Source organism: Pleurodeles waltl, chromosome 2_2 (assembly GCF_031143425.1).
Source record: "Pleurodeles waltl isolate 20211129_DDA chromosome 2_2, aPleWal1.hap1.20221129, whole genome shotgun sequence".
Classification (NCBI taxonomy): domain Eukaryota; kingdom Metazoa; phylum Chordata; class Amphibia; order Caudata; family Salamandridae; genus Pleurodeles; species Pleurodeles waltl.
The window spans coordinates 767,573,263-767,593,805 of NC_090439.1; the positions used below are offsets into that span (position 1 = coordinate 767,573,263).

At 42.7% G+C, this 20,543-nt stretch overlaps 1 protein-coding gene across 2 annotated transcripts in view; it reads left to right on the plus strand.

The window, feature by feature from the left end:
• The window catches only part of LOC138282607 (polyamine-modulated factor 1-binding protein 1-like), a 1,030,040-nt gene that overhangs the window by 518,000 nt on the left and 491,497 nt on the right, over positions 1 to 20,543 (plus strand). For both annotated transcript variants that reach the window (XM_069220389.1, XM_069220390.1), the window contains exon 12: positions 19,461 to 19,628. In XM_069220389.1, coding sequence (XP_069076490.1) covers positions 19,461 to 19,628 — 168 coding nt within the window. The remainder of the gene's footprint in view (positions 1 to 19,460; positions 19,629 to 20,543) is intronic.

A 20,543-nucleotide genomic window follows, 5' to 3' on the forward strand; every position in this document is an offset into this window, starting at 1 on the left:
GAATTTCATTTAAGTCACCATAACATCTTGAACACTGTACTGTGGAAAATTACTAAAGGCCTTTTGACTAACGCTAATACATGAAGAACAAAACAGTTGTAATATTCAAATCATATTTAGTACATTAAGTCATCAATCTCAAATCGTTAATTTTACCCATCAATATTAACCATCTTTTGTTAATACAGATGGTTATGATTCATCAAATTCACTTTCATTTATTTATTATTTCATATAGAACTCAAGATGATGGACACCATATCAACCACATTTTCAAATATACACCTTTACATTTCTAGTACAATTTCTCTAATTAGGCCTTTTAGTACACATTATTTATAAGATTTATTTACTCATATTTTATTAATAACATTTGCTCTCTAACACTGACTGTAGGTGAGTGCCTCCCTTTATACTGTCTGTTTTTGCCAGCTTGTAGCTGGTTGTTGGACCACCACAGTCAAATTGGCGGTGTACAACCTCATAATAAATCTGGCTGAAACATGATCTCTGCCGGCCTGTTTATGCTTCTAGGTGACCATGGCGGTCTGTGCTTCCTGATGGTGGTGGCAGACAGCTGGCGGTCTTCTGTTTGTTTGACTGCCAGACTTGTAATATGGCGATCCGCTCTGCCAGCCTATTGGCGGTCAGACCACTACCACTACCAACATGGTGGTCCTCTGACTGCCAAGCTCGTAAATACCCCCAAGTCTTTGACTGCTGCCTTCATTACCTACCTGTCAAGTCCCATTCATCTGCCATATCAGTGTATGTACTTATGATAGGGAAGCACCTCTATAGGCACCGTATGTGTGCTAACAGTTCACACTAGAAATATGGTCTAATTTCTTCAAGAAGTACCATATCAAAGCTTAATAAGGACCTCTCAGCATCTCTTTCCTATAAAGCTGACAGAGTAACTGACCCTCTCTTACCTCCCCTTGCACACAATCTTCACTCCTTACCCACTCGTCCCTTTGACCTAAAATCTCTCTCCACTATTGAGAAGTACAGTACACCATTGTTCTTTGTTCACAGTGGAGGTGTATCAATCATTCCATACATATTTCACAACCAGGAATTTCTTTCTGTTCAGCAATAAAAAAGGAGTATTAAAGGCCCAATGGGAGAAGAGAGACTTTTATGTGAATTTCCCATTGATACAATCACACTTAACATGGGATGAATCAATATAGAAGACAACGCACATGTGAAAACATCAGGAAAGAGATAAATAAACAAGCACCTCAATATCGACTCACATTTTTTATACTGTGCTTTTGATCTTATTTTTTCAGTGTCTTGCATAAGATTTGTACTAACAAGCTGCATCTCAAAAAGCTGCTTTTGATTGTGTATCATATAGTTTTCTCTCTATCACTGTCTGCCTGCTCTGGACATGTCATACAATGGATAAACAAAGTTCTAGACCATCCTACATTCTATGGAGCCGGTTTGCTTTGTAATTTAGAGAGTGATCAAGAGACTTTATACACGAGGGACTGCCTTAAACTGTAGATTGCTGAATCTTTTTCAACAGAAGCTGGAAATTTAACAGCCCTAAATATCTGGTGGCTTTTCAGATAAAAGCCACCGGATAGTTCCACAGTTACTTTGCTATTACATAATAATTAGTGAAGAGATCAAGTATTTATTGCTTATGGAGTCTAAATCACCTTCATAGTCTGTAAAGATGGCCTCTCCAAAGATCATGGCTGTGCCTGGTGTGTGGATACATGAATGGCATCAGTTTCCAGAACTGACACTTTTTCTCAATTGCTTGAAAAACACAGCTTCCCTCAAACTGAAATAAAGATATTACAGGCCGAATATTCTAACGTATGGTGTAGACTTCTGTTTTAGACCTGTTGAGCGGTAGAAAATGAAAATGCAGATCTTCAGCCATTGCATCTGGGATATTGTGTTTGACCAATAAGTGTTGTTAACAGAGAATTGGTTCGATTTATTTCTGAACAGTAAGATACTCTTCTCATTTCTCAGTTACATATTCAGAATTTTTCAGAAGCACGGGGAATTATCAGCTACCAGTCTGTGCAACTCGGCTTCTGGCTTGACCATGCGTTTGCCTAGATACTTTTTATTTTGATATGAAATACAGCTAATTTTCTCAGAAAGAGTTATGTTTGATGAGGGAACCAAAATATCACCTGATGGATTGTTTCAGCTGTAATACTCGGACTAGGCTATCTCATTTGTGTCAACCTGTTTATTGTTGATTCTACTGCTCATCGCAGCGTGCTGGCCACTGTAAACTACGATTGCGGGTCTTGTGGTGCAATGACTCCTTCACTGGTACAGGACAGAAGGGCAGAAAGGAGGGAGTTGCGTAAACTAACAGCAGCTAAATTGCACTGGAGTGTACAACTTCCTGTTGTGTCACTTCGTGAATTAAAGTCCCACATGCCCTAATCCTTGTTTGCCGCCTTTCATTCGGTAGCAGCGTGTCTACAAAGGAGATGCTCTGTACACACAGTGCATCCCTTGGTGCTGATGGTCGAAAAGTACCACGCTCATGTACTGTGATAAATGCTGGGTCCCGCCATCTTGAATGGAAGGAGGTACCTTTGAGAACTGTAAGGTAGTTTACATACTATGACATTCTTGAAGCTGTGCCCACACACAATCTCTAGAGTGGCAGGTGCCTCGCACTGGCAGCAACTAACCCAGTTTTCATTGCTATGTATTAACTGGTATCTTTTCCTGTTTTTAATGTCCATGTAGAAATGAAAACCATTTCGCTGAGTCTGCTTTTTTGGAATGTTGTGTTAGAGTGACTGTTTAATGAAACACCAGTACCTCAAATTCTCTTTTGGGGTATGTGCTAGTGAGACCCATTTAATGCATTGCTATATAGCATGTTTTCCTTAGAATCTGTTCAAATCATGGAGGAAACGGCTGCTTTGCAGTGACCTAGATTATGGTATTGATTACAGCACACGGGGTAATCCTGGTTAAACACATATGAACATACAATACGTTGCGGACAATTGAGGACTAATGTTTGAGGAGCCATTCATAGAGCGTTCCGTCCTAGTAAATTGCCTGTATTTGGACGCTATTGGGTCGATGAATCTTTTGACCAAGTGGGGCTCTCTTCACCCGAGATTAGTCAGTTTAATCAAATCAATAATCAATAACGAACATAAGCAATGCCCTGATCAACATAACACTTCACAATTAATCCAGAAAACATTTCGGCGAACCATGACCTTCCGGCCATGAATAACCACACCAGTTTATTCAAAGTTAATGAATTTATTTCCCTATATTAACAAAGCTAGCACGATATAAATGTGTCTCAACACCAAATGATATATGTAAATGAACATTAATAGCTGTCCATAACGGCGAAAAAGATGCAATCTATGCAGCATTTGAATAACAATGCATTCGATGATAGCAACGCAAACCACTAAAACTATAATCTGTAATGGGCTAATTGCATACATTAGTCAGCATAACAAGGTCTCAAATTGCATCGTACGACAAATGAATCCTCATCTAACCTCAAATTAGCATCTGCATGTGGGATTTCATGCAAAAACAATTTAGCAACATTGATTTGGAAAACTCCTAACTAGGGCTCTTATCAAAAATCAGCAGTTGGTTACCTAAAAAGAAACACAATGCAATTGTACATTTTCCTTTCATATTTACCAAATTCAATCAGCATTCAAGGAAGTCTTCGTCTCACAGGTACCGGTTTCGATCAGCATGGGACGGGGGCAAAGGGGGCAGGGTGGACGGGGCAATTGCCTCACAGCGGCAAGATAAAAGGACAAAACTACTACTTTATGCAAAGGGGCAAATCGAAGTTAAAGTCTCTAGGGCGAGAATTACTTAAAGTCTCTTTCTCTCGATTAGAGAAAACATCAAAGTCTCATTCAAAATGGCGTCGAACATCAATTGGCATCGTAGAAGATGGCAAAATGACGAGGTCGGCAAGATGGGCCATAATGGCTGCAATGGGCAATAATGTCCTCAATGGGTGCAATGGGTAATGGCCGCTTTCTTCTTGTGCACCAGGTTTAAATAAACAACAGTTCAAATCCAGTAAGGTCTTCCATTGGAGGGTTCATAGGTTGGCTTCAAATTGTCCAATCAAAACAACAATTTACAAGCATCTACCTAGGCATACATTATCCTTGGAGTCGGGAACGTAAGTTGCAACATATTTTACCAATTAACTCACTTTCAGAGCTTCCATTGTCTGCACCTGCAGATTGACCTTGGAGCAAAGAAGAAGATGCCAGGCTGGCACGAAACCTTAAAGATAAGCATGTGAACCGATCTCACTGGAAAAGTACAGCTTCAAGCAAGAATACACGTTTTATTAGCACATTAGAAAAACACGAGCATCTAAACCGTGAGACAAGGCAACTAGGCCGAAGCCTCCACTAAAGTTATGCTAAGTTAAAACATTTCAAACAAGCAAATCACGGCAAAAGTTTACGGTTATGTCAGATTAGTACAATTCTAATACATCACGTTATATAAAGCACGCTTATAAATGTTGGCGAACTACTCTGAGGGCACATTTGTCCCTGTACAATCTTTATTAGTTCGGTTAAAGTCACACTTGATTATTGCGGCACTACGTTTATGCGCTAATAAATGTAAAACCTTCGTGTCTGCGTCATCAATCCCTCCTCTGATGACTATTTGTCATCACACAAAACCATTCCCACAAATTTTATTCCATTAAAATTCTGTCAGTTCTCTTTGCCTTTTAGTTCCCCTTGTTCTTGCCTTGTTTTCTTCTGCCATTCTTTTCATTATTTTCTCCTCCTTCCTTCTTTTAATCCTTGCCATGATCATTAGTATTCCCCTCTTTATTCACCAAATCCCAAAAATGCAAATTAGTACTATTAGTATTCCCTGTATTATTTTTAGTAATATTCCATTCCAAATGCCACCAAGCCAATTTCCCACTGAAGCAACTCCCTTTCAACCTTCTCCCAAACTCCTGGTTCTTTCAATTCCTTCAAGTCTGCACTCTCTTTTGCTAGATTAGCAAGCATTGTTTTAATTTTCACACTGTTGTCTGGTATATACGTGCAACAGTGACGCGCACCAAGCATTTTGCAAACGCCGCCATCCTTTGCTAAAAGAATGTCTAGGGCAAGCCTGTTTTGAAGAGTCATAGCTCTTTCTGCTGCAAGTTCAGCATCCATCAGGATTATAGCACCTGAAAACTTTGTCAACATGTTATCCACTATAGCAGACAACTTTCTTATTTTGATGGAATTCAACACAACTCCCAATGAAGGAATCATGGCTCCAAATATATCTCCTATCACAGCAGCTGCGGTCTCTCTTTTCTGGATACGACGAGATCCAGGCTTCTTTGGAATCACCGATAGGTCATCCAGTTGATAAACCTTTGGGAACACTATACCCAAATAACATCTCCCCCACCATCCCTTTGGAAGACGATAATAGGCATTATGCCCACAAATGTAATATACACCAGGTATGACAGGGTCAAGTCCGTTCAGCATGAATGTCCATTTGGCCTTAAAGATAAACGAATGTTTACATTCACTCGCTCCCACGAAAATGTTATCATAATAAGATTCACCACGATATATACAAAATTTCCCTACATGCCAAGCGTCTAAAGCTATTCTTCCTTGTGTTTTTATTGCGGCAAAAGCATAATTATCTACTGAAGTCCTCTTACTTAGCTCTTTTTCTAATTTCGCATTCATTTGTGCCCTTCTATCATCTGTGCGATCTAAGAAGCTTATTTCTACTGCAGAGAGCGAGCAGGTAAGGTTTTCCCTATGAGCGTGAGCTGTTTCAAAAGGTTGCATTGGCTCGAAAAATTCCCTCATTATTTTAGCATCCCAATCTTTAGCAATCTGGCTTAGTTGCGTTATTATAGGAACATATGCAAAGGTAACATCATAATTTGAGTAAAAATACTGTATGTTAGTTTGACCATAAAATCTAGAAGTTACTAAACTACATGTAATCCCATATGTAAGAGGCATGTGGTGATAAGTCACCCCTTCCGTTACCGATGTCGGTATCTGTGTACACACATAACAATCTTTCGCATCCATAGTCTCAACATATTCTGTTAGCATGCGATAGAAAACATTATACGAAAGTTCCTTCTTATCATGCAAGTGTCTCTCATCTAATTCTAGTCTTTTCAATGCGGTTAGTTCAGTGACAGTAACAGGAGCAGAAATAGAAGCATCAATTTTCTCATTCTCACCCTTACCACGCGTTGCAAGCACTATTGCCATTATTATTAGTACACATGCAGTTATCAAGCCTATACACGCATATTTACAATATTTCACTCTACTGTTTTGTGTAGCGTACTTAGTCATGATCTGTATAGAATCAGAGAGCTAGAAGCACTAAAAAAAAAAGGAAAAGAAAACGATTTATCAATTAGTTACAAAGCTGAACGAGCGCAATGTTCACACAGTTTTCTTCAGGAGTCCAGTCACTTATCGGTTAGCAGCATTTGTCTCAATTCGGCATTAACTCAGTCTTTTATCAGTTAGCAACGTTATCTCAAATCGGGTTTAAGAGTCAATCAGGTTATCAAAGTCTTATCAAGTTAGCAAATGTCTCCTCCGGTTTAGCAATGTCTCAGCTGGTTGTATCACGTTAGATTATAGCAAGCAATGTCATTTATCAGTTTTTCAGTCAATAGTGTCCATAAAACTTTTCTTTTCTATTGGTATCTCTTCTTCTTCGTTCTCGAGGCTAAGAGATACAAATTCGTCGGTCCAATCGTCATTGACTACATATGCCCATTCTGGACCGGAATATCTCCTGTTTGGTATCCTTTTCCTTTTCAATTTTGCATCTCTCTTTGATTCTGCCTCACTGGTACTTTCCTCTTTGGCCAAGTCTTTTCTTCACTTGATGTTGGTATCACGACAGACACTTCCTTTCTTTTCTCTTTCACTCTTGGCCCTTCACCGTCGTTCAACGTTTCTCTAGTCCTTATTTTTACTGGTGATATACTTGGTCTTCTCTTTGCACTGTGTCCACTTGATGGACCTGCGATCTCTTCTGAAGAAGTTTGAACAGTTTCGTTCTGTTCTGCCTTGTCCCCTCCTTCTGGGGAGTCAATCAGGTTTTCCTTTTCTTTTTCTGTACCGTCTGCTTCTGGGAAAGCCCTCCTCTGATCAGGCTCTCCTGCTTCTTCACCTCTTTCGAGCCCTTTGTCACCATTACTTTCTTCAGGCTCTTTGTTACTTTCAGCTGCTTCGTCGCTGTCTGAGGTTTCTCCTTGGTCTTCCCCAAGTGAATCGGTTTTTTCGTCCTCAGAGAATATTTCTCTCTCCTCTATTTCTGCCTGTTCGCTTCTAGTTCTGTTTTGCTCTGTCTCAGCGCTTGGCACTTTGTTATCAGGTACTGGCAGTTTCAGCGCTTCAACTTCCTCATCTGTGGGACACAACACTTTCTTTGTATGACTGGCGTGGATCCAGTTGGGAACTCCCGCACACTTCACAGCAGTAGTGGTCGTCAGGATCACTTGGAAAGGGCCTTTCCAACGGGGTTCCAGACACGACTTCCTCACGTGCTTCTTTATCACGACCCAGTCACCTGCTTTCAGTGTGTGTCCTGGTCCTTGGATCGGTGACAAGGTGGTTGCTTCCACCTGGTGAGAGAAAGAGCGAACCACGTCAGCCAGACCTTTGCAGTAGTCTAACACCATATCATCTGTAATATTCAAAAGCGCGTTCGCGGGAACTGCAGGAAGTCTCATGGCCCTGCCCATGAGAATTTCGTGCGGGGACAATCCAGTCTTTCTGTCAGGGGTGTTTCTCATTGACATTAACACCAAAGGCAATGCGTCAGGCCATTTCAAATTTGTCGATGCACATATTTTCGCCATTCTTGATTTCAGTGTACCATTAATTTGTTCCACCAGTCCTGAGGCTTCAGGGCGATAGCTACAATGCAGTTTTTGCTCAATGTTCAGCGCTGCGCAAAGTAACTTTATCACCTCGTTATTGAAGTGACTTCCTCTATCTGATTCTAAAGAGATCGGGAATCCGAAACGTGGTATCAACTCCCTCAACAATAGTTTTGCAACTGTAAGGCTGTCATTTCTACGTGTGGGGTATGCTTCAATCCAGTGACTAAAAATGCACACAATCACCAACACATACTTCAGACCTCCATGCACAGGCATCTCAATAAAGTCCATCTGCATTCTGCTGAACGGGCCACCCGCCCTGCCAATGTGGCTCACGTTCACAACCGTTCCCTTTCCTGGGTTCATCTGTTGACAAATGACACAACGATGGCAAACTGCTTCTGCAACTTGACGGAATCTGGGGTTAAACCAATCAGTTTTGAACAATCTTATCATGGCATCTCTCCCTAGGTGAGCCTGCCCATGATAGAACCGCGCTAGCTGCGATAAGAGACTATTTGGTAAAACAAGTTTTCCTTCATTTGAAACCCATAACTCATCTGGTCTCCTTGTACATTGTCACTTAATCCAGGAAGCTCTTTCCTCCTCCCTGACGCTATTCTGTAATGCTTTTAGTTCATCCATTGTATCCACGACCTTCAAGGCAAATGCTTCAGCTGGTTCGAGCTCTGGCTCATTTATCAAATTCCATTCATCCCTGAGCAATATACAGTTCAAGGCACAAAATCTTGCGACCTGATCCGCATATGCATTTCCCAGGGAAACATAGTCCTGTCCTTTTGTATGAGCACTACACTTTACCACTGCAATTTCGGCTGGCATATGAATGGCGTGTAACAATTCCCTTATTCTCTCCCCGTTTTTCACTGGGGACCCTGAAGAGGTCAGGAAACCTCTCTGTGACCATAGTTGCCCAAAGTCGTGCACAATTCCAAACCCGTACTGACTGTCAGTGTAAATGGTAACCTTCATCAATGTAGACAGTTGGCATGCTCTTGTAAGGGCTACAAGCTCTGCTACTTGTGCGGAATAGACTCCTTGAAGCCAGGACGCTTCCAAGACACCTGTTACAGTACATACAGCATATCCTGCTTTCAATATTCCCAATGCATCTCTTAAACATGACCCATCAACAAAAACAATTTGGTCATTTTCATCAAGCTTAGTATCCTTAATGTCAGGTCGGGGTTTTGTGCAAAATTCAGTCACCTGAAGGCAGTCGTGCTCGACGTCTTCAGCGTTCTCAATTTCAGCATTTTCACCGGGAAGCAGGGTTGCTGGATTCAACGTAGTGCACCTTTTCAGCTGCACATTCGGTGAGCCCAGAATTATTGTTTCATACCTTGTGAGTCTTGCTCCAGTCATGTGTTGCGTTCGGGAGCGGGTCAAAAGTATCTCAACTGAGTGAGGGACCATGACTGTTAATGGGTGTCCCATCACTATTCCTTCACTCTGAGTGAGGCTGATACCAACTGCTGCTACGGCGCGCAAACACCCTGGCAGTGCTGCTGCGACCGGATCCAAAGTAGCTGAAAAATACGCTACTGGTCTGTTTATGCCACCATGGGCTTGGGTCAAGACAGACAAAGAACATGCATCACGTTCATGACAAAACAATGTGAAAGGCTTTGTGTAATCAGGCATACCTAAAGCTGGAGCCCTGCACATGCATTCTTTCAATTCAATAAAAGCATCCATCTCATCTCCTTTCAGCTCAATTTCATCCAAGGCATCCTTCTGGGTCAGTTTCAGTAAAGGCTTTGCTAGAGTTGAGAAGTTGGGAATCCACTGGCGACAGTAGCTCACCATCCCCAAAAACTTCCTCACCTCCCTCCTCGTCTTTGGTGGACTCATTTGAAGTACACTTGTTATTCTTTCCTTCATTATTCTCCGTGACCCTTTCTCTATTTGATGACCCAAATATTTCACTTTCTTCTGACAGAACTGCAACTTTGAAGGAGACACCTTGTGTCCATTCCTTCCCAAATGGTTCAGCAGAGCAATGGTGTCGGCTGTGCAGCCACTTTCTGTCTTAGATGCAATCAGTAAGTCATCAATGTACTGTACTAGGGTTGACTCAAATGGCAATTCTAACGCTTCCAAGTCTTTCTTTAGAATCTGATTGAAAATTGACGGTGACTCAGAAAACCCTTGAGGAATTCGACACCAACTGTAAACTCTGTCTAAGAATTTGAAACAAAAGAGAAATTGGCTGTCCTCATGAAGAGGCACCGAAAAGAATGCTTGTGACAAGTCGATGACTGAGAACCACTCGGCATCGCAAGGGACTTGAAACATTATCACAGCTGGATTCAGTACTACAAGGCAGCATTTAATTATGATGTCATTTATTTTCCTCAAGTCCTGCACAATTCGGACCTTTCCACTCGGCTTTATTAGTCCCATGATTGGTGAATTACATGGACTGCTTAACACTTCTTTCAATACTCCCTGTTTTACAAACTCGTCAATGAGTTGGGCGACTTTCATGAGGGTGTCTTGTGCCATGTGGTATTGTGGGGTCTGGGGAAAGGTTACATTGGGTTTTACGGTCACTTTCACTGGTTCCACTCCTTTCACCAATCCCACCTCTTTTCCTGTCATATCCCACACTTCCTTTCCGACTGTTTCCCGTAATTCAGCTGGAATATCTGCTTCAGTTATCATCGGAAAAAGGTTAATCAGAGGATATTCTTCATCGACAGTTTCCATCTCATCCCCTTCTACACTGTCCTCTTCTTCCCCATCACTGCTCGTCTGAATTCTAATTCCATCGTTCAAACACATAATCGAACATCCCAATTTGCACAATAGGTCTCTCCCTAACAGTGCTATCGGGCTTGAGTCACATACCACAAAATTATGTAACCCTTGATAGTTACCAATTCTGATTTGTACTGGATCTGTGATTGGGTTCGTCAGGTGCCTGTTTGCTACTCCCACTACTTGAACTGTTCTCCCTGAGAGTGGCAAATTTGGTACTTCAATGCTCCTAACAGTTGAACGTGTGGCTCCTGTGTCAACCAAGAATGAAACACGATGACCCATAACCCTTCCCTCCACATATGGACCCTTTTGATCAACTTCCAAGGATGCTGCAAGCACACAATTTCCCTCCTCATCTGAACTTTCACTCTCCCATACATTGTTTATTCCATTCTCACTGTGTAGTGGGAACTGTTGTATTGTGCCATTTGTACTCATCACCTGACCCGAGACCTGTGGAGGAACCATCACTTGCTCCTGACTCACTGGTGCCAAGGGTATTTGCATTTGCTGATTAGGTACCATAGGAAACTGCTGTTGGATCGGCTGCATTTGCGTCATCTGCATACGGGGCATCTGCATCTGCTGCATGGGCTGTAATCCCTGCAGCTGATTTATGGTCTGAAAATTTGGGTTTGGACCTCTCATTTTCGGTCCCCTCATTGTCTGGAATGCATTGACATCATTGTTTTGCTGACCAACACTTGCACCTTCCTGCACCACCATCGGGCACTCGCGTTTCCAATGCCCGACGATTCCGCACACGTGACACGGCATCACCCTTTTCATTGCCTGCACACCATTCGGAATCGCAACAGTGTTCAAATCCGGACCATTACTCCCAAAGCCTCCTCTGCCTCTCGCCTGTGGCTGAAACACCATGTTTCCCTGCGGCTGCGGCTGCGGCATCTGCTGTTGGAACCCTTGCAACCCTTGCAAACCTGTCTTAGCTGCTTTAAGTTGCATCACCATCACTTTCTCTTTCAACCTTTTCTGTTTCACTTCAATTTCGTCGCTACAGTATTTCGCATAATTCAACACCTCATCAATAGGTTTCGACTGCCAACAAATCAAATGCGTCTTTATCATCTGACTTATCTCTGGTCTCAGCCCTTCCACGAATCTAAACACAAAATGAAGCATGTCCTTCGCCTCTATTGTTTCCGTGCCACTGTAGTTCTTGAACGCCTTCAACAACCTCTCATAGTAACCATGAATCGACTCTTTAGCCTCTTGGGCAGTTCGATCAATCTTCTGCCAATCCACATTTTTCGCGGCAACCTTCGTCTTCAAATGCTCAATCACCTTATAGTACAAGCTCATTACCATAGGTGATGGTGCACCCGTATCCCTGTCTCTCTCTGGTTCACTTGTCGGCCAACCTACAGCCCTTTTGCAGTCTTCCCACAAATCTGCCGGAACCACAATCTCAAAGAGGGTGTTCAGGTCTTCCCAAAGACATTTTGCAAGCTTCACAAACCTATCAGTCTGTTGATACCATTCAATCGGTTTCTCTCTCAGTTTGGGAAAATCATCCGTAAAAGACTGAATGTCGCTTCTGTGCCACGGTACATGTATTAATTTTCCCCCTGCTGTCTCCCTCATTGGTAACATGGTTATTGCATCACTACTCTGTGATCTTTTCTCGTTGTGCTCTGGGACACTGTCTTTCCTCTTTTCCTTTTTCTTTGCCCATCTGCTTTCCCATTTGTCTAAGCACCTCCACACTTGTGCACTCTGCAGCAATTCTCTAAGGTGTGTTTTCATGCCTGCTGACCTCATGTGTTCAAAGTCTGTGGTCCCGAAATCCAATCTATAGCTCCTGCTCAAGTGTTTTGTCTTGTCTATCTCAACCCCGTTTTTGTCAGCTATTTCTTGCAACCTTCTATGTACCTTGTTCACTTCTCTCGTAATCCTGGGACATAGATACCTCAGCTCTTCTTCAGAGTAGGACTCTAACCTATTCAAACCCATAGTCCCTTCCACCAATTCTTCTGCTTCCATGTTCAACCTTACCCTATTCAGATAGTCTTCTCCCTTCCCACTGGCTGAGCTTTGTGTGGAATTCAGACTGTTGAACCACTGTGTTAGCTGTTGCGCATTCAACCCCATCAGTGTAGCATTCACATCGACTGCCATTGATGGTTGCGGCAATTTTTCAGTGTTCGATGATAGCGGTATCATCAGTGGGGGACTCGACCTCACCATTGTTGACTGAGCACATATGGGACTAAACTCCATCAAGGACCCAGATCCAGTTGGCTGAGCCGCTATCGGAGTTGTCTCTGGAGTGTTTTCTATGCACCTCCTTTCCGTCCCATTCTGCACCACTGATCCTTGACCGCTCATACCTGAGTTAGGCTGAATGTACAAAGGTACCGGTGGACCTACAGTAATGGGTAGGGATATCGCATCTGGGTTCTGTCCATTCCCCAGGTTCTGAGGCATGTTCATTCCCACACTATGGGTCATCATTGCCGGCATGCCCGTCTGACTCCCCGTCATCTGAGCATGTGCGGTTCCCCCCTGCATCTGCTTTTGAGGCATCAAAAACTGGGTTGATTCAGCTTGTGCCAATGTTGGGTTGCGACCATTCTGTACTCCCATTACGGTTGGATCTAGAATCATTCCCGTACTGTTGTCACTGCTGTAGTACCTTGGGACCTGCGGCTGATAATTTTCTGCTGTTTTCAATATAGGCACATCTGGATATATTCTCCTAACCTGCGGTATCTGCGGGGTGAACAGTAAACTCGGGTCCTTAGATCCCGATGGCGTTTCTGAATTCGGAGTTTCATTATTCTGTACCGGTGCCGGAGGGGCAGAACTGGTACTTGGACCTTGTTCACTCTCTACATAAGGTGGTGGACGGTCGTTCAGCAATTGCATGATGAACTCCTCATCCTCTGACTCGTCTTCTCTCCTTAACTTTTCCTCGTCCTCTCTATCTTTGGAACACCTCCTGTTTGTCTTACAGGTAGCTTTCTTGCCTGTCGCCTCTTCTTCCTTAGCAATTGCGGGAAACAATTTTATCCCCTGCAATATATCTGACCTCCACACCTTCTGTGCATTATCCCACCTAGCGTCCGCTAGTGTCTTTTCTTTCTTATCCTGGTCTCGAACTTCTTTTGCTGTTGCTGTCTAGCCATTAGTTCCCAAATCGCTAGAGCCTCAAACTGTGCTGGCCTTGGAGGTACCTTCATGTCATACATCGCGAATCTCAAATTCTCTAGGATCCTTATATTGAATGTCCCATGGATCGGGAACGCTACGCTCCCATGTCTCTCTGTCAGCTTGTGCCATTGCTTTAGCCAAAGGCACGGAGCTACCCCCCTTTCCTCCATTACAATGTAAGCTGGTGTACCTTCGGGTGGCGTCTCCTCTCCTACGCTCGCTTTAATGTAAGACTCCCCCTTCATCGCACTCTTTAATGCTTTAAAAAATTTCATTTTCTCGTCTTTTATTTCACAAAGTTTGTAATCAATAAGTGACTTTAATTCCCGGAATACTCTTGCCTTTCCCCTTCCAATCGAGCCCCACGGACTGCGTCCAATCCGTGCGCGGCCCTCCTCTGCAACCAACCTATCCCAGCGCGGCTCCTAGTGACGTCACACTCACACACTCTGCGGCTGACAAAGCCTCGCGGCTAGTCCTCCTTCACTCAGCTCCTCTCGTAACAACTTCTGGCATGTATCGCGAGCAACCAAACAATAATAAAACAGATCTGTCGGTTTACTACAGGAAGGGTAACACAATCGCTTCAGGACCTTAGGGATTTTTCACTAGCCTCGGCAGTTATTCCATCTTTCTCGGTCCCCACTTTCGCAAGCAAATCCTGACCCGCAGACTCTGCTCTCAACTTGTCAGTGATCTATTCTAGTGCACTTAGAATTTGTCAAAGCCCGAAGTCGAAGTTTTCTTCCACTCCCTTAACACACGTACCGACTCGTTGACCACGCCCGGTCAACCTATTAAACCGACCAGACCACAACATAAAACAAGTGTCTCATACACGTTTCAACATACTCCGGAGTCTCTTGACCTCGCAGGGCCTGTCTCAACAACAACAACCACGTGGACCTTTTTCTGCACAAAGCGCCACATGCACATGAAGTTCGACGACTTCCCTACTCTCACACTCGGAGTCGCACCTCCGCTATTCTCTAAAATCCTCGCAACCTTTTCAAACAATCTGCGGCAATAAGCTGTGCAAGCGCAAAACCCTGACTCCACTCATACCGTCACTAGTACCGCCAACGCCGATTTCACACCTCCATTCTCTCCATTCGCAAGCTCCGAGATCCCAGGAAAGTCGCGGGGGACTTAGGGCATCATCATTCTCTCAATCTGTTTTACCCAAGAAAAATCTAATTCAACACCATATACCTCTCGAGTGGGGTCCCAAAGGGCGTAACCGTCAATTCAACACCATATACCTCTCGAGTGGGGTCCCAAAGGGCGAAACCGTTACCTCTCGAGTGGGGTCCCAAAGGGCGAAACCGTTACCTCTCGAGTGGGGTCCCAAAGGGCGAAACCATTACCTCTCGAGTGGGGTCCCAAAGGGCGAAACCGTCCTCTGCTACCATCTACTGATAGAGCGTTCCGTCCTAGTAAATTGCCTGTATTTGGACGCTATTGGGTCGATGAATCTTTTGACCAAGTGGGGCTCTCTTCACCCGAGATTAGTCAGTTTAATCAAATCAATAACGAACATAAGCAATGCCCTGATCAACATAACACTTCACAATTAATCCAGAAAACATTTTGGCGAACCATGACCTTCCGGCCATGAATAACCACACCAGTTTATTCAAAGTTAATGAATTTATTTCCCTATATTAACAAAGCTAGCACGATATAAATGTGTCTCAACACCAAATGATATATGTAAATGAACATTAATAGCTGTCCATAACGGCGAAAAAGATGCAATCTATGCAGCATTTGAATAACAATGCATTCGATGATAGCAACGCAAACCACTAAAACTATAATCTGTAATGGGCTAATTGCATACATTAGTCAGCATAACAAGGTCTCAAATTGCATCGTACGACAAATAAATCCTCATCTAACCTCAAATTAGCATCTGCATGTGGGATTTCATGCAAAAACAATTTAGCAACATTGATTTGGAAAACTCCTAACTAGGGCTCTTATCAAAAATCAGCAGTTGGTTACCTAAAAAGAAACACAATGCAATTGTACATTTTCCTTTCATATTTACCAAATTCAATCAGCATTCAAGGAAGTCTTCGTCTCACAGGTACCGGTTTCGATCAGCATGGGACGGGGGCAAAGGGGGCAGGGTGGACGGGGCAATTGCCTCACAGCGGCAAGATAAAAGGACAAAACTACTACTTTATGCAAAGGGGCAAATCGAAGTTAAAGTCTCTAGGGCGAGAATTACTTAAAGTCTCTTTCTCTCGATTAGAGAAAACATCAAAGTCTCATTCAAAATGGCGTCGAACATCAATTGGCATCGTAGAAGATGGCAAAATGACGAGGTCGGCAAGATGGGCCATAATGGCTGCAATGGGCAATAATGTCCTCAATGGGTGCAATGGGTAATGGCCGCTTTCTTCTTGTGCACCAGGTTTAAATAAACAAAGTTCAAATCCAGTAAGGTCTTCCATTGGAGGGTTCATAGGTTGGCTTCAAATTGTCCAATCAAAACAACAATTTACAAGCATCTACCTAGGCATAAATTATCCTTGGAGTCGGGAACGTAAGTTGCAACATATTTTACCAATTAACTCACTTTCAGAGCTTCCATTGTCTGCACCTGCAGATTGACCTTGGAGCAAAGAAGAAGATGCCAGGCTGGCACGAAACCTTAAAGATAAGCATGTGAACCGATCTCACTGGAAAAGTACAGCTTCAAGCAAGAATACACGTTTTATTAGCACATTAGAAAAACACGAGCATCTAAACCGTGAGACAAGGCAACTAGGCCGAAGCCTCCACTAAAGTTATGCTAAGTTAAAACATTTCAAACAAGCAAATCACGGCACACGTTTACGGTTATGTCAGATTAGTACAATTCTAATACATCACGTTATATAAAGCACGCTTATAAATGTTGGCGAACTACTCTGAGGGCACATTTGTCCCTGTACAATCTTTATTAGTTCGGTTAAAGTCACACTTGATTATTGCGGCACTACGTTTATGCGCTAATAAATGTAAAACCTTCGTGTCTGCGTCATCACCATTCATATATTCTTTTAAGCTGTGTGTGTGCAGAACGTTTTATACATTGTTGTATTAACCCAAACAGTCATACCTTTAGTAAGTGAAGTAGCGTTTCAAATTTGACAAAGTAATGTTTTCTTTCTTCCTTATGTGTTGAAAAGGGCATTCTTGCTTGCCTTGCTTGCTAATCTTACTTCTTACCTACAAACACTGGAGGACAAGACTAGTACTTTATTAAAGCCTAGGCTATATGTGCGGGTCTATTAAACCCTTGATTGTGGAATGATGGCCTTGCCTCTTATTGTCTTCAAATATCCCAGATTGCTAACATTATTTACACGAAGTATGTTCCTGTCATCTGTGAGTATGCATCCGAGCACAAAAATAAAGCTGTAACACATTGTTTGGTTTGATGAAGTGTTCATGCCACTGTAGATGAGATGGGAGGTAAAAGGATAGAGGTAAAATTAGAGTTCTTACTCTGGGTCGGTAAGGTGGGAACTGTTTACAACTGGGGGCCTAGAGCCTCACATGTAACACTCTAGTTGGATCCCAAATTACTTCCTTAGCACTCTTGCACCTCCACATGTATGTAGGTCAGACTGTCAATGCTTATTCTATAGGTTTTTATTGGATTTGAAAATCAAATAAGGGCTAACACTGTGATCGTACACCATAAATATCTATATTCAGCCACAGTTAGAATTGTTAGGAGCAAAAGTTCTTAATTTGCCTAAAGGAAACGTGGGATAGCTAAAAATGATGATTAAGCAAGCCATATGGTTGTAGTTTCTTCTGCAGTTGAGCTACAGGCCATACATATTTAAAATTGTTTATTTATAAAGCAATAGCATCAGGAAAGATGTTCACCTTCGAGTAGCCTAGCAGAAACCACGACTTCTAGAATTTGGCTAGCAGAGCAGTGCATTGAACAGAAATGGCCAGTAAGACCACGTCTTCTAATGCCCCATGCACTAGACACCAACTTCTCTTTAAGTTTTGTCACTACCTATGTTCCTGCTGGGGGGGGGGGGGTCCACAAATTAGCCAAGCTGTATGACTCATCACATTCCAGCACCAGCAGCATGTGAGATAATGAGAGCTATTCCCCTTCCACCACTCCATCTTTCTCTCAACCCACACCCCTCCACGAATCTTCCCATGAACATGACTTTTGCAAATTAGCCAAACTCGGCGGCAGTTATATTCCAAACTAATGCATGTTTGGTCATGTGGCACCTACTCAATCCACCAATTACCTAATTCCCTTGAGACCACTCCACTACCAACAACAATTTTCCTGTTGAGACTTGCACAAATTGAATAACCCAATTGGTCCACATGTATTCTAGTACAAGCAGTGGGTGAGATCCCTTGACTCACCTTCCACCATTTACCAGCTTTGCCTGAGGACACACTCCACCAACATGCCCACTAATCCGACCTCCATTAAACAGTCAATGCGAATGGCCGAACATACTTTATTATTAATGACAGGCAAGGTCACACATGCCCCAACCTATCCACTAATGACCTGCTTTCCATGAGAACACATCCTCCTGCTGACCATTTCTTGTCACCAGAAATTCCAGACTTTGGCCAGACAGACTGACCGTTCCTGTCGAGATCATGTAAAAATGTACTTGTTTCTTCTGAGATCAAGCCATTGTCTACCTTCCCATCACCAGAACCTCTACATGGTAACGAACCTTAATGGGCCACATGCATTGCAGCATGAAATTCACGTACAGTCATATGACCACTGCTGCATTCACCAGTAAGCAGCTTCTCCTACGACCCCACCTTGCATTATCACAAATCACCAAACCTGAGTGTACCAAGATACTCCAGCATCCAAAAGAATGTGAGGTCACATGATCCTTTTCCCTTTTACAAATAACAGCACTGCTTCTTCTCAGGATCCCATGGCATACTGGCACGGGTATCTAAAGCACAGGGCAGACACAAGTTAGCTGTGTGTAAATATAGCTGAAAATAAGATGTGCATCCTGGGCTCGAGTTCATAAAGCTGTATGTATTCGTGACTTACTAAGGGAAATTCTGGAATAATTCACACCTATGACTGAAGTAAAATTGGCTTAAAATTAGATTCATTGATACGTGATTTAAAGCACCCAGTGTACTTGCCTTGATGTGGGTCCTCTTACAACGACTGTGCCTGGAGTTTAGATTAGCCTAGGTTGCAACTTTCTGAAGAACATTATCAACAGATTCAGCAGAGGCAAGAAAACCAGCACTACCAAGAGCGCGTGGTTAAAGCACCTCGCCATTCAGGGTGTACCATTTAAGGAAGTTCTGAGTGTATTTTACTTTCATCCCCTACATTGCGTACCAAAGGGATTTACATCCCCATACAATACAGTTTAAGGCTTGGGCTCTGTAGAAATAGCAGTTATTCTGTATGGGGGAAAGTAGACCTCACACACCTGCACGCTCAGCATGGATAACTACTTTTGATAGTTAATGATGAAGTTAATTCTCTAATTCCTGCCCCTGCCGGCACAAGCCTACTTTTAATTGAACGTGTACTTTTCTTTAACAGGTAAATGAATGCAGAGAAACCATAAATAATTTACAATTTGAACTTGCCTCTCTGAAGTCTGCAGAAAACTCAGCAAGAAAAGCAGTTATTGATAAGGAACACGCTAGCAGCGAGCTCATCCAAGAATGCACAAACCTAAAGCATATGCTCGGGAAGGTGCAGTTCAAGGTATGGTTGTTTGACGAAAACAAATGTGGAAAAGCGTTGATTCAAGGTTACAGACAAAGGATGGGTTGTGAAGTGTAATCATTGTGTGTAAGGTTGTGGGCTGATAGACCTGATACTCTGCACACATTGTGAAACGGCAAGGTAGAAGGCGCTTTGTGCCAGCTGATGCGGAAGCGGCGCGAGCCTCTAAAACACAGCAAGGTAGGACAGATTTAAACGTTAATAGAAAATGTGCTATTGAAAGTGACCTTTACAACAACCTATCCATTTCACGGGTCTCCTTCGTCCTAGTAGTAATTACATGATGTAAGTAACATTTGTATGATTGCTTTTCCTGTACAGTAGTCCTTTCACCGATTATCCTAATTTGATTTCCCTTTTATATAGCAGAAGGTCAGTGGAATGCTCTAAAATTGAGTGTGTGCCAGGTGGTACCTTCGGTGTTATTTAGAAATGCGTCATTAAATTGTGTTCCCGTGGGATAATGGACACATAGATGTTTTATTTTTGGCGCGCAAGTCTGTCCATTAAAATGCACAATAGATAATATTGATAATCTGAAGCAATTATCTAAACAAAATATGTAAATTTTTCTGAATGTTATGAGACATTCAAGTTTTATGGATTAAAGGTAGAGATGAACAAGTGCAAGTCAGTCACCCCACCTGGGGGGCTGTTCCTTGTTCATAGCTAAGGTGACTGGACAATCTGGTTTTCTACTGACAACGCTGTTACTTGAACGCGTTTCTGGTCTCATCAGCAAGACTCACTGCCTAGTTAAGGCAGATTGGTTTTATGTATTCATTTGCTATCTGAAACCATGTTCTGCGCTTCAACTTGCGAGTGTTTTCATGTTTATTGTGCTTTGTTGCTGAGCTAGTTTCTCTGACCTGAAATCTGATGCATGAACATTGT